Source organism: Oncorhynchus mykiss, chromosome 3, assembly GCF_057628025.1.
Source record: "Oncorhynchus mykiss isolate SJ-2025 chromosome 3, ASM5762802v1, whole genome shotgun sequence".
In the NCBI taxonomy this organism is placed as follows: Eukaryota; Metazoa; Chordata; class Actinopteri; order Salmoniformes; family Salmonidae; genus Oncorhynchus; species Oncorhynchus mykiss.
This window is the reverse complement of record NC_143024.1, coordinates 59,102,843-59,118,301: the sequence shown is the minus strand read 5'-3', so window position 1 is coordinate 59,118,301 and position 15,459 is coordinate 59,102,843. Positions and strand designations below refer to the sequence as shown.

At 45.1% G+C, this 15,459-nt stretch overlaps 1 protein-coding gene across 31 annotated transcripts in view; it reads right to left on the bottom strand.

Annotated features, from left to right (window-relative positions):
* LOC110520056 (plakophilin-4) overlaps positions 1 to 15,459 on the bottom strand; it is a 114,827-nt gene that overhangs the window by 39,974 nt on the left and 59,394 nt on the right. For 9 of the 31 annotated variants that reach the window (XM_036974325.2, XM_090229657.1, XM_090229661.1 and 6 more), the window contains 4 exons: positions 11,672 to 11,706; positions 6,336 to 6,461; positions 5,746 to 5,948; positions 4,254 to 4,815 (listed from right to left, as the gene is read on the bottom strand). In XM_036974325.2, coding sequence (XP_036830220.2) covers positions 4,254 to 4,815; positions 5,746 to 5,948; positions 6,336 to 6,461; positions 11,672 to 11,706 — 926 coding nt within the window. Of the gene's footprint in view, positions 1 to 1,672; positions 1,700 to 4,253; positions 4,816 to 5,745; positions 5,949 to 6,329; positions 6,462 to 11,671; positions 11,707 to 15,459 lie in introns of all 31 variants that reach the window. The other 22 variants (XM_090229653.1, XM_090229646.1, XM_090229645.1 and 19 more) reach the window with 5 other exon arrangements.

Sequence of the window (15,459 nt, the reverse complement as noted above, 5' to 3'; positions counted from 1 at the left end):
AGGAGCTTCCATGCATATCCATCCCGCTCCGCTCTGCAGGCTCTCTCCCCGCCCTCTCCCCCATTCTCTAACTAACAGTACCATTATAAACCTTAGCACACACTAATCCCAGTGCCTTTATTCTGCTCCCTGGTGAAACGCAGCAGTCAGGTTCTAAAGCAGCTGCGAATTGTCTCTGAAAATAATATATGAATGGTGAACATTCATGGTGTGTTAGACTCATTTAACGCTGCCTTCACTTCCTCCCGTGGCCCGAACAGATTGCACTTGGCTAGACGTGCTGTAGGGAGGTGGCAATTTGGCCCACTGACTCTGCAGAAACAAACATTTAAAAAATGGATGCAGCGGACTTACATTCCTGAGCCAAAATAATTTGCTAAAACTTTTCCCAACATAGGAGTAAGAAATGACGAAATCCATTAAGACAATCTGATCTGCTCTCGATCATGCAGAAGATTACTAACTTAAGTATGGAAATCAGCAGGCTATAAGTAAACGCCACTCTTTCCGTAAACCAAAGCATAAGGCTTTACTAGGCGTGGGCTGAGCGCCACACGTGCCTAAAATGCTGTTGATCCACATTTCCTTTTGCTCTCCTCCAGTGTGCTGAAATGGACATCGGACATAATTACAGGAACGTTTTTCAGAGAGATGACTTCCTGCCAATGCTGGAGCTTGGGGGGAGCAGGGAGGATGGTGGTCTGGATCTGGCCAGAGTGAGAGAGGGAGCTGCAGCCAATCTGCAGGCTCAGGTTTCGGCTGGCGTTTGCCAACTGAACGCCAACGAGTGCGGGCATGTGAACGTCAACGAGTGCGGGCATGTGAACGTCAACATACCAGTCACGGCTGCCACAGCTGCTCAAGCATCTGACATAATCCACGGGTCACTCAGGCTGTCCTGACCCAGATGAGGAGAGGAGCTGTGCAATGCTGCCATCAAAGGACATACAGTATGTGACTTTGTGACGGTTAGTTTCTATGGGGACAGCTAGGTGAGAGAAGGCATGAGGGTTTGGGACAGAGGCAGACAGCAGAATTCAGAAGAGACCTATTGGGCTTGGACGGGCCACAGTGGCCAACGTGTCTACAGACTTTGCACCTCAGAGAAGAGGTTTAAAAAGCCATGAGATCAGCCATCGTACAGGATGTGGATTATGGCCATCAGCAGAGAGAGAGAGGGAGAGAGTGAGTACTGCAGTGATTTAACAGCCTCGCAGAGATTATCATTATTGGGCCCCGATTTACAACAGTTCAAGAATGTAATGGGAAAGAAATGGGGGAAACCACAGACTTACTTGGTCTGGGAATGATAACTCCTCACTTGACGGCGTTTCTCCATAGCCTTTTAAACGTCTCCCATATGTGAATGGGGTTTTAATGCTTGTTAAAAGGTAATAGGTTGGACATTAGGATCATACTACGAACAAAAAAGGTAACACGTAGTAACCCACACATGCCATGCTAAGACACTGATGAGAATACAGCCACGGAGTAGGGTGAAGTTGCCCCTATACTCTGATCTTGGGTCAGTTTAGCATTTTCCCCAACTAACGATTAAGGCTAGGATTGGGGCAAGGTAAGCTGATCCGAGATCTGTGCCTAGGAGAAACATCACCTCGGAGTCAAACGCATTATAAGAGGGGTGGTGGATCATGACGAAGTTAGAATTCACCTTGAAGGTCATCATCGACCAGGGGTTCTGTAGATATCCAATGGCAGCAGGAAAAGTTGGTCAAAAACACACACATTAAATTAACCTTTTCACAATAAAAACCTGGATAAATATTGCTGGACTAACTGGGACAGCTGAAATAAATTTTTTTAAAGAAACAACACAAAGTCATATGATTATTAGTTTGTAGGCGGGAACCGTAGACTGTATATACAGTAAATAACGGAAGGCCCTCAGTAAAATGTCATAGGCCTAGTACCGTAAATTGACTGTCTACATTTCAATACCAATCCGCAAAGCAGCCCATTATGAAAACAGCAACCATAGGTAATTTGCCTCTCCTTTTATGATCGTGTGCCTTGGAATTAGCAGCCATTTTTCATAATCTACCTACCTTCTTATCTAGAGCAGATATCTAAAAACAGCTAATGGAAGAGTTCTTGGACTGAAAGGAAGAGGACTAATTAACATCGGCCGAGCCATTACTCTTACTGTAGTGATGTGGCTGGCCCGCAATAGCTGAGAATCATTTCCCACTCTCTTAAAAAAAAAAACACCGGGAATGCATTTTTGTTTTCTAGCCTTCAATGGAAAACTAATCAATTAAACCTCAAATGATCCATAAAAAAAAAAAAAAAGCCTAAAAATATCAGAAGATTATTCTGGTGTGGAGAACAAAACGGCGCCCTACTCCATATGTCAAAAGGTAGTGCACTACGTAGGGGATAGGGTGCCATTCGGGACACAGCACGCCCGCTTACACGTTCTGAATCAGCTGGGCCTCGTTTTCCCCTACAGCCTTTGTACCAAGAACAGAATCCCTGTCGTGAGGAATTATAGAACGGCGTTTCCTTCAAACCGTACGGACGACAGTGTTCTTCCCTCCGAAGAGGAACAAAAAACATGACCGCAGAGTAGAGATAACACGCCCTACCCAACCCTCACGTCTCAGACGGGAACGACAAAACGAGTGACAAATGCTCACTTCTGACGCAGTGGAAGAAGAAAAGCCTACCATTATTCTACCATTCTTTCTTCAGACTCCCTGTCAAGCAGCTCATATTTACCGGCATTGAAATGTCAAGTCAGACTCCTATGGCTGACACCCGCAAAGAGAAACGACAACAGATCTATCAATCAACACACAACATATGAATTACTTAGTGGAGCTGTCAACCAGAGCACACTGATGTTCTCTGTATCTCAGGGGGAAGGCAGGCAGGCATGCTTGCACCCGTTGCTTAACGACTCATTGCAAATTTAATGAAGTTGACAGGGGAAACAAAATCCAATCTCAATATCAAATCATTTCTGGTAACAATTAAGTACTTTTTTGTAATTGTCTTCAATTAAAATGGTCCTAAAGAAACAACAATAGCTTCTTAGCAAAGAGCAATTGCTCAAGCAATAATTTTTTTCTGGGACTGAATGGAATAGGTCTGAGTGGGGAGGGGAAAACTGAAAAATAGCTGTTATTGGCATAAAGGTTTTCAACTATTAACTCATTTACCGCCGGGTGATGTCACCAAGCAGGCCAAAACTTTCCCACCAAAACACGCTGAAATTTCAGGCAGTCTTTTCAAACTGCTCTTATACTGAAAAGGCATTATCATAATTTACACAATTCTACAGTATTATTCCAACCTCAGCGTGGCAATATAAAATAAAAAAAAACTGGAAATCATCTATGTATTGGGATAAAAATCAGATAACCTACACAAACAACAAAGTCTTTGTAAATTATTATTATTCTTCTGCTCCACTATTTGCTTAAGAAACTCCAGTCTTAATCTAGCACACAGAGTTTCTCTCAGTGGATATAGGCCTATTTGCATGCATTCAAGTACACTGGCAATACATCCAACTGTGTGACTCGCTGGAAAACATACATACCCATCCACGATCATACGGATCGATCTCCTGCCAAACCCTCCGGCGTTTCCCTTCAAACGGTGGCCTGTGGTTAAGGACGCGAGTCTACATGAGGCAGGGGCTGGCCCTGGTCCATGCCACAGACAGACACGGGCTTTTTGTCCCAAAATGGCATCTTATTCCCTATATAGTGCACTACTTGTGACCAGCGCCTGACCAGGTTCAATAGTGATCTGGTCAAAATTAGGGCTCTCGAGGTTGGGCGCAGTGACTCACTTTGTGCCGCAGCATGCCAGCGGAAAAGCTTGACAGCAGAGCCACAGACTGGAGCCTGTCTCCGATTACGGGGAGACGACCTTAATCTACTTATTATCAGGCCTAAATTGCTGACCTGTGCTCCTGTGACAGACTGTCTATCGCCAAGTGTAGCATATGCTCAACAACTAACCACTGAGCGAAGGAGGCAGAGGCGGCAGTAGTCTCACAGAGCTCTGGTCAGAAATAATGCACCTTGTAGGGAACAGGGCGCCATTTGAGAAGCAGACATTATCTCCTGCCCTGTGAAGGTATGCAACGTGTTATCTAATGGAGAGAGTGGAGACCTGGATAGAGTGAGCACACCCACTCTAGATAGCTTTCTGGAGTGGGGGGTGTGTGTGTGTGTGTGTGGGGGGGGGGGTAGTAGGGAGGAGAAGACAGAAGAGCTGACCTGTGAGGCTGTCAGGCCGTGGGATCATCCTCTCGTAGACGTCGTAGCTCTGAGCTCCGTAGGGGTCTGCATCGTGGTGGATCAACGAGCAAGGCAAGGTGGAGCCATAGTGCTGGGGCTGGGCCGTCATGCTGGAGCGCCCTGGAGACGCCGCCGACCCCCCTGGCTGCTGGGTGAGGGGTAAGGGGCCGTCCACCATCGTTAGGGGGGAGCCCATTCGCACCGAGGCTGACCCCAGGGCCTGGTATGGTGAAGTGGTGCGGCTGGCACTGCCCGAGCGGGAGTTGGCGCTGCCCATGCGGCGGAGGGCGGCGGGGGAACTCTTCTGGGTGTTGTAAGGGGAGCCGGCGCGCTGGGCTGAGGGCAGGGTGGTGGAGAAGATACTGGAGAGAGGCTTGGGCTCTGTGACAATGGGCGAGCAGTAGTTACTCCCCATGGTGGCCCTCAGGGAGCCCCGTGAGGGGGACACACTGTTGCCATAGGCCGGGGACTGGGTCCGGGAGGGCACCGAGCTCACCCTCCTCATGGCTCGACCCGGCGCTGCGGCGGTTAACACAGGGGCCTGTCAGGACAGACGAGGACAAAACTACTGAGCAACTACCACACATTTCAGCATCACATTTAATAGAGGCGTAAAATATTTTTGCTGTGATATTTTACATCCTCACAGAAAGTGTCTAGTATCTTATGGGACTATTAAAGGATATATTTTTCTCTTTTCTCTAACTTCCTTTCCATCTCTCAGCCAGCAGTAGCATCTGTGTGCTCTGTGGCAGTCAGTATATTAATCATGACCATAGAGATGTATTAGAGAGCTCATCTCCTATCTTTGCCATGGCTATTTCTGACCGCATAGACAATGCCATCGAGGGCTAAAACTGGCTTCAGTCCGAGTGTGGCTAAGTGCAAACGTCTATCCTACTCAATGGCGTGACTGCTGCAGACAGTGTGCCCTCTATCCAACTTTATGGCCAACTTTATGGCCAACTTGATGGCCAACTTTATGGCCAACTTGATGGCCAACTTTATGGCCAACTTTATGGCCAACTTTATGGCCAACTTTATGGCCGTGACTGCCGTGACTTCTGCAGAGTAGCCAAGTGGTTAGAGCATTGGACTAGTAACCGAAAGGTTGCAAGTTCAAATCCCCGAGCTGACAAGGTACAAAATCTGTCGTTCTGCCCCTGAACAGACAGTTAACCCACTGTTCCTAGGCCGTCATTGAAAATAAGAATTTGTTCTTAACTGACTTGCCTAGTTAAAGGTAAAATAAAATAAAAATAAAAGACAGTGTGCCCTCTATCCAACTCTATGGCCGTGACTGCTGCAGACATTGTGCCCTCTATCCAACTCTATGACCCGTGACTGCTGCAGACAGTGTGCCCTCTATCCAACTCTATGGCCCGTGACTGCTGCAGACAGTGTGCCCTCTATCCAACTCTATGGCCCGTGACTGCTGCAGACAGTGTGCCCTCTAGCTCCGTGAGCTTACCTGGACCTGGGCCTGGCCCTCGGCCCTGGCATTCCTCAGGAGGGTAGAGGTGCCGCCTGTGCCCGGGTAAGAGCGCGGCATCCTCAGGTCAGTCTTAGCCAGACTATTCTGGTTCTGGCTGCCGTAGTAGTTGCTGGCATCCTGGTAGCCACTGTCCGAGTACGAGTTCATCTGGGTGGAGCTGCGGGAGTTCCCTGTAGACCCTGAGAGACAGAAGGAGAAAGGAAAGGAGAGAGGGAGAGAGAGAGAGCAGAAGGAGAGAAAGAAATAGAGCGAGCAGAAGGAGAGAGAGAGAGACACCGAGTGAGTGTCCTTAAAGCACTACATGACATTTAGCTAGTCCACACAGTACTAATGACCTCACAGAGTGTCCGTTTCCACCTCCCTACCCTCCATACTGGAGCCATACACTGGCTCATTAAAACTATACACATCACATGTGCTTCTGAGGCCAAGCAGAACACTTCAAAGCATCATTAAAGGGCTCCGACTCTGGTGGGGCTAAGAGAGGGGGAGTGGCACAGCCTTGACGGGGGAGGGAGAGCGAGAGAGTGTAGAACAGAGGGGCTGCATTAGTAACAGACCCTCACTTTCATGGAGCGAGGTCTGCTCTGGGGAGTACAGGGCCACCTGCTCCTGCTCTGTTCGGAGGCGGTAGGTGGGCGACTGAGAAGTGTCTGTCACTCGAGACTTGGTGTCCCGCGAGGTCGAGGCATCTGGGAAAGAATGGGAGGACAAAGTCAGTGTTACCTGTGTCACTTATTTGGTATATCATGGCGTTTGCAACGTCAGGATCGTGGGTTCAATTCCCGCTGGGATCACCCATACAAAATGTATGCAGTATGTACACACTACTGTTAGACACTTTCGATAAAAGTGTCTGATAAATGGGAAAAATACACTAAGTACACAAAACATTAAGAACACCTGCTCTTTCCATGACACAGACTATCCAGGTGAATCCCTTGTTGATGTCACCTGTTAAATCCACTTCAAATCAGTGTAGATGAAGGGGAGGAGACAGGTTAGAGAATGATTTTTAAGCTTTGAGACAATTGAGGCATGGATTGTGCATGTGTGTCATTCAGAGAGTGAATCAGCAAGACGTGCCTTCGAACAGGGTATGGTAGTGGGTGCCAGGCGCACCAGTTTGTGTCAAGAACTGCAACGCGGCTGGGTTTTTAGCGCTCAACAGTTTCCTGTGTGTATCAAGAATGGCCCACCACCCAAAGGACATCCAGCCAGCTTGATCCCCTGTGGAACACTTTTGTACTACTCAATATTAGGAAGGTGTTCTTAATGTTTTGTACACTCGGTGTATATGGAAGAGATAGGAGACGTAGAAGTTAAAGGATTTCGCGTCGATGCAATAACAAATTCCACACTCGTGTAAATTAAGTTAATTATCATACTGACTCATAGGAGAGACATTTGCGACGCTCCTATTTTGCTGTGCCGGGACACTGATGAAAATCCCCTCGTCAAAACCGTTTCCAAACTAACATTCCCCGGCTGTGACCTAAATGGCAACCTAGTTGCTATATCAGAGCCATGGCTCTGGCCAAAAGTAGTGCCCTGTATGGTGAATAGGGTGCCATAGGTCACAGCCCATGAGAACAGCCGTTGAGGCAAACGAGGAGGAATTACCACAGTAAAGTCTCTCATAAGCTGCTGCACAATGTTGCTCCACAATCAAAATCGAGTTAAGTGTGACCTGCGTGAATGTGCTCCACTGCAATAGCTGCAACAATGGGGTGTCAGAACCCAATAGCTAGCCAGTCCGAACCGGAGGGAGGGGCATTGTTGGCTGGCATATGGATGAGGGGGGAGGCCGAATTCCATGGAGGAGCCACTCTGCTGTTCCTTTCTGGCTTGTAAGTGTCTCGGTAACCTATTTCCTTGCCAGGAGCCCGCCGTCTCCGCAGCTCAACGCCGCCTCTAGTTGCATGAGTTGACTGCAGCTGCGGCACCTCAATAAATTCTGCTGCTGCAATTATTATGGTTGACTTGATTTGCGCTAGCCCACTGTGTGCGGCGCGGCGGACACTTAAATCTTTCAAAAGGCCACGTTTGCCGTGTGGCTGATTTCCATCGTGACGGGGGGAGTAAAGAATTCATGAAAAATGTATGCGCAGGATAAACTAAAATCGTTAAAAGCAGTATTTACAGAACAATGGAAAATGATCTGAATGGGGTGTCGCTTCTGACCAAACAGAAACCTTTTTCCCCCCATAAACAACTACAACAAAGCTTCACTCATCCCTCCTGCTCCTCATAGCATATTAGGAGTAACTTTTCAGGTAGACAGTGACTGGAGCTTAATGTGACATTTCTGCCCTCAGGGCATCGCTACAGAGACTTGACCCCGTTTGAGAAATGAGACGGTACACAATGAAAGAGAGTGTTACATCCCTCCTCCAGAACGGTGGGATTAAAGTGTAGGTGCGTCACAAAGGCCACCCTATTCCCTATTTAGTACACTACTTTTAACCAGGGCTCTGGTTAAAGAATAAGGTGCAATTTGGGAATGCAGCCGTAGAGTGTTGTGGGTGAGAGAGTGTGATTGGAGTGAAATTAGCTGCAGTGTGCTGCTGTAAAGGGTAATGACTATGTCTGGCTGGGCTGCTGGCTGGGCTGCTTATTGCCCTCCCGGGCCCCCGGCAGGTCCGCCCGTCAACCAGCCTGTGGATTTCGAGAGGAAGTGTTACTGTGGAGAGAAAGCCTTTCTTTAACCTTGTGAATGTGGACAGCACAGTCACAGGCAACCTATTCCCTATAATGCACAACTTTTTGACCAGGGCCAATAGAGCCCCCATAGGGCTCTGGCCAACAGTAGCACACTATTAGGGAATAGGGTGCCAATTGGGACGCAGGCTCTGTTAACGTAATAAGTGGTTGAGGAGTGCCACGGGTGACAAAATAATGACCTGTATATGAACTCTGACCATTATGGCTAGACAGCTGATTATAACTGGAGAGGAACATCAATAACCTCTCCTCTTCCACAGAACAGGCAGCCTCTCACTTCATATCTACACCAGCTATCATTTCTGTTTCATATTTTAATTAGAATAAATACATTACTGTGGCTAACGATGATTTCTCATCTACAATGAGGAAATCAATATTTATTTTAAAAAGTAGGCTCTATGGCCGCCTACTTGCCCTGGTCAAAAGTAGTGCACTTTAATAGGGAATAGGGTGCCATTTGGAACCCATATCCTTGTTCTTACTGTGTCCGTCTGCTAGTCGTGCTTGTCAGCAATGAACCGACTGGAGCGAGTGGAAAATTCCAAACAATACCGAGACAAGCAATGTAACAGTGCACATGTACAATCATAACCCCGTAGGGTCAGTCTGACAAGAACCACAATACAATATTAATGATGGCTGCAGCGATCCCCTTAGTTCCATTATACAATTAATAAGCTTTGAAATACATTAGGAAAATGGACTTCATTATCAATTTGAACAGCAGCAAAGTCACTGTGGTCCTACAAGGGTCCATGTTAAATAAACAGAGTTGGAGTGGAGGGAAAGTGTTACTGTCAGAGAGTGGGAGTAGCTAAAGAGAAATATTGAATCTGAAATGTGCCAGAAGAAACTAATCAAGGCAGTCAGTAGTAGGGGTTAACATGGGTAACTGGGATCCTGGGACTGTCCAGGGAACAGGGAATTCTTTACGTTTCCCGAAATAATGAAATGACAAGACCCCCGTAAATTACAACATTTACACGTGACCCAGATGCAGTTAAACCCAACAGGAAACCCCCACTGTATATCCTATACAATAACATGTGCCTCTTTGAGCCGTTATTGTGAATCGTCAGACAGTGACAAATGTGATAGGCATCTGTCACAGACATGAAGTCTGATAACAATTCAGAGAGGCATGAGAGAAAAATACATCTTCTCCTGTCCTAAAGCCTAGGCTATTTCCCTAACCAGTCTGAATCCTACTGGAAATCAAAATCCTAACAGTCTCGCATGAAAATTCCTAACTTTATTCTGTAATCCAATACGATGCATTATCGAAGGACTCCACTCGCCTATGCATGTCAAAGAACAGCTATAACATTTCCCCGTGCTGTCTCGTATTGCCGTCAACATCGTGAGAGAGAGAATGCATGATCAACAAACGGTATGAGTAGACATTAATATGTATTTAACATGCCCATTACCTCTCTTCATCTCTCCGTTATTCATGAGCTGATCTGCCATCTGTGTAATCATCAACTCGATTTAACCAAACAGGAGATATTCTGTCATTCATTGAAGGAGCACATCTAGTACCGGGAACCCGTTTGTCTCCAGAACAGCCGGAATTCTTTGGCATATTCTACAAGGTGTAGGGAACGTTCCACAGGGATGTTGGTCCATGCTGACACGAGCCCAGGAGGGCGCCCGTTTCTGAGATACTGGATCCGGCGCGCCTGGCACCGACAAACATACCACGCTCAAAGTCGCTTAGGTCACTCGTTTTGCCCATTCTAACGTTCAATCAAACAGTAACTGAATGCCTCGATGCCCTGCTTTTATATAAGCCACGGCCACCTGACTCATTGTCTGTAGGAACGATCAATTTCGTGAAAGTGGTGGTGTCCCTAATAAACTGTGTATACAGAGTGTATACAGTGCATTCAGAAACTATTCAGACCCCTAGACTTTTTCCACATTTTCTTTTACATTACAGCCTTATTCTAAAATGGATTAAATAACGGAAAATTATCATCAATCTACACACAATGTCTCATAATGACAAAGTGAAAAAAGTTTTGCCAATTTATTTTTTTAAATAAAAGAAATACCTTATTTACATAAGTATTCAGACCCTTTGCTGTGAGACTCTGAAATTGAGCTCAGGTGCATCTTGTTTCCACTGATCATCCTGGAGATGTTTCTACAACTTGGAGTCCATCTGTGGTAATTTCAATTGATTAGACATGATTTGGAAAGGCACACACCTGTCTATATAAGGTCCCACAGTTGACAATGCATGTCAGAGCAAAAACCAAGCCATGGGGTCAAAGGAATTGTCCGTAGAGCTCCAAGACAGGATTGTGTCGAGGCACAGATCTGGGGAAAGGTATCAAAAAAATATCTGCAGCATTAAAGGTCCCCAAGAACACAGTGGTTTCCATCATTCTTAAATGGAAGAAGTTTGGAACCACTAGACTCTTCCTAGAGTTGGCCGCCCGGTCAAACTGAGTAATCGGGGGAGAAGGGCCTTGGTCTGGGAGGTGACCAAGAACCCGATGGGACAAGTCTCTGAATGTCCTTGAGTGGCCCAGCCAGAGCCCGGACTTGAATCCGATCGAACATCTCTGGAGAGACCTGAAGACCTGTGCAGCGACGCTCCCCATCCAACCTGACAGCTTGAGGAGAATGGGAGAAACTTCTCAAATACAGGTGTGCCAAGCTTGTAGTGTCATACCCAAGAAGACTCGAGGCTGTATCGCTGTCAAAGGTGCTTCTACAAAGTACTAAGTAAAGGGTCTGAATACTTACATAAATGTGATTTCAGTGATTCAGTGATTTCAGTGATTTCCTTTAATTATAAATTGGCTAAATTGGCTAAAAAATAGTTTTTGCTTTGTCATTATGGGGTATTGAGTGTAGATTGATGAGAAAAACTATTTGATCAATTTTAGAATAAGGCTGTAACATAACAACATTTGGAAAAAGTGAAGGGGTCTGAATACTTTCTGAATGCACTGCATCCATGGCATGGTATGGTTTTCAATGATTCACAAGAATATCAGTCAGTGTATGGTGACATGGACTTTGTGTCACAAATGGCACCCGTTTCACTATATAGTGCACTACTTTTGACCAGAGGCCTTTAGGTCCTGGTCAAAATGTGTGCACTATAAAGGGAATAGGGAATGTGTCAAACATGGTGTAGGGAAGGATGATCAGACCGTACCTGCAGATCTCCAGGGGAGGGACTTCTCAGACGAGCTGAAAGACAAAAAGAGAGAGAAGGTCTTAAGATACATGGACAAATAAGAGACAGAAAGTGAATGTTCTCAACAGGACACTTGTTTAAATTCATATAGAAGATATCCAGCAGACATCCGCTTACAAATGGGCCTATTTTACTTGTGCTTGAGATAAAGGTGTGCCTGAAATAGGCCTCTGGCCCAAAGTAGTGCACTATATAAGGTGCCATTTGGGATGCACACCAACAAATCACAATAAACATGAAATTGAAAGAACATTGTCAGTTCAGATGCAACCAGAGAATTCATAGACCAGACCAAATAGAAAGAAACAGAGGTAGTTGTGGCCAGTGCAGCATATGCCAACATACAAATAACATGGCTACAACCAAACATTTAAATACGATTCAAAATGGCTGTTTCTCCTCTCTAGGTGATCTTTACTGCCACGACAGACAACGAGGAGGATCATCCTTTTCCCTGAGGTCGTGTCGGTTATTTTTCATCCTCGCCGGTCTTTGAGAAACACACTTTGCGAATAAACGGAAAAAGGTCAGGCTTGGCCATCCATCCTGATGGGGGTCTGAGGCTCTGAAGCTGAAGACAAGCTGCTAGCTCTGCTACTAAAGTAAATAGAAAAAAAACAATTGATATCTGAGCAAAAATGCCAATGCCCCACCGATAATAAAACAGACTGAAATCAGGACACGTGTACACACACGCGGACAGACGGACGCGCGCACATACGGATGGATGCACACATACACGGATCTGCCTGTTCTGAGTTACTACTGCGTGCTGAGCATACGCAACAATGACATGGATGCGTGTGGATATTTCCTCAGCAATAAAGGGGCAGTTGTCTCCCAAGAATAAGGAGGTATAAAGCTTGGTGGCCTGACAGCGAGTCCATGTTAAAACACATTACGGCCCTCAGACAAATACCGAGGCTACGCCCCAAATGGCACCCTATTCCCTATACAGTGCACTACTATTATTCCCTGGTCAAAAGCAGTGCACTACGTAGGGAGTAGGGTGCCATTTTGGACGTAAGCTGAGCATGCTGGTACTGCAGAGCCAAGTGGACCCATAGGTGGAGAGTGTGATGGATGGTGGGGTCAGTGGTGGCTGGTCCTGCATCAGTGGAGAAGTGGGCAGGCAGATAGCTCAAACTGATGCCCCATCCCAATGATGGGCCTGGGAAAGTGCTGAGGCAGGAGAGGGTCAGGGCTTAACGGATGAGGCCACTTCTACTGAAGCCCATCAGAGAGCCACTCTGTTGTAGTGTCCCAAGTGGGCACCTTAACCTCTATGTAGTGCACTACATTTGGCCAGGGCGCAAAGTACATACAGTCGATCCTATTTGGCTCTGGACAAACGTTCTGCACTGTGTAGGGAGTAGGGTGCCATTTGGGACGCACACTCCGCCTGTAAGAGGCCATACAACTAGGCCCCAAGTTTCTCCGCTATAGTATACCTCAGCCACTTCAACATGATTATCTCAAAGCAGAGAGCAGCACTAAACTAAAGTGCACCAAGTCCAAACATGTAAAAGCTTTAACTAACAGCCACCTGGACCGGCCAGCTTCACTTAGAAAATGACATTTAAAACAGAGCAATTTTCAGGTCATTTCTAATAAATCTAGTCATCTAGAAGTCTTCTGTGAGCGCTGGACCTAAAAGCAGGGTTCCCACCCACATGCTTTCCAAGGAAATTTCTAGCGGGTCATTATTGCCATGCACCTGGGTCATTCCACCAATTCAGTGCCTTTTGAGATGTGCAACTTGGTGAGAAAAAAAAACCCACTTGATTTCACCTCATTTTAACATGGTCATAAAGATCACGTTCTTTCTCGTCAAGAGGTTGAATAGAAAAAGTGCTATTGTAAGATTCTATTAAGTGCCAAATAGAGTAACAGGGTTGACGATGTCATCTTAAATCAGCCATAAATCCCATTGTGACGGGGGAAATGGAAGCTTGTGGTGTGCAACAGGAAGGGGTAATTGAATGCCAAAACATTTCTAGCCTGTCTATGGGTATGATCCACAAAACACCAGAAAATGGCCCAAAAAGATTAGAACCAGCTCACCTGCTTTTACATGATGATTTGACTATTCGATGTTCAATGTTTCTTTAGATAATTTATTTATTTTTTTTTTTTACGAATAGTTTCACCTTATTAAAATGAGAGTTCAGTTCACGTAAAAGGGTTGACCTTAAAATGAGGGACAGGTTTTTTTTTTTTTACCTAAAAATGTGTTCACTAAATCACAGGAAATAAATATCAATCTTAAGAAATGACTTTGTTCAAGCAACAGAAATAAACAGGGCTTTACAATGATGGTGAAAACTGGAGGTAAAGTGGGTTAAAATCTTTCTGGAAGTCACAAAGGGTACATGGAGGGACATGTCAAAATGATGAATTCTGGCACTTTAACAAGCCTTTATTCATATTAAAAATGAGATTTATTGAATTCTCCACTAGGTCTATATTAAAGGGGACTTCATTGATTATAACAAAAATGGGACAGTGTGCAGATAAAAAAAAAAGTGATCATATTTCCACACTAGGAGGTCGAAATGACACTCTGAAATTGTGAAAATGACAATGCCCTTTTTGTGTAAGAGCTGTTTGGGAAAAAATCTGGAATTTCAGCCTGTTCAGGTGGGATGGAACTTTTTGCCCACATCATGACGTCACAATTAATCCTATTATAATAAACCAATGACTGTTCATCTGGGTAAGGGCGTGGGCTCTAGACCATCCTAATCAACCAATCGGGGCTGAGCACTGGCCAAAGAAGGCTCAAGAAATAAACTATTAAAATATATATTGGTTATTTTCATTAAATAAACACAGATTTATCAGACATACAGCGATGATTTAAAAATAAATTAGAAATGTAGAAATGACCAGGGATGTTCTCTTGATCAGTGTGTGAATTGGACTATTTGAGTACTTTTGAGTGGCAGGGAAAATGTATGGAAAATGTATGGAGTAAAAATAACATTGTCTTTTGGAATGTAGTGGAAAAAAGTAAAAGTAGTCAAAAATATGAATGGTAAAGAAAAGTACAGACACCCCCCCAAAAAATACTTAAGTAGTACTTTAAAGTGTTTTTACTTACAGTGGCAAGAAAAAGTATGTGAACCCTTTGGAAATAACTTGATTTCTGTATAAAAATGTGTCATAAAATTTGATCTGATCTTTATCTAGGTCACAACAATAGACAAACACAGTATGCTTAAACTAATAACAAACAATTATCCATTTTCATATCTTTATTGAACACACAGTGTAAACATTCACAGTACAGGGTGGGAAAAGTATGTGAACCCTTGGATTTAATAAACTAGTTGACCCTCCTTTGGGCATCAATAAACTCAACCAAATGTTTTCTGTAGTTGCGGATCGATCAGACCTGCACAATGGTCAGGAGGGATTTTGGAACATTCCTCTTTACAAAACTGTTTCAGTTCAGCAATATTCTTGGGATGTCTGGTGTGAACCGCTCTCGAGGTCATGCCATTCTGTTGTTGATTTACTTCTGTGTTTTGGGTCGTTGTCCTGTTGCATCACCCAACTTCTGATTGGCGGACAGATTAGCCTAACATTCTCCTGCAAAATGTCTTGATAGACTTGGGAATTCATTTTTCCGTTGATGATAGCAAGCTGTCCAGGCCCTGAGGAAGACAAAGCATCCCCAAACCATGACACTCCCTCCACCATACTTTACAGTTGGATGAGGTTTTGATGTTGGTGAGCTGTGC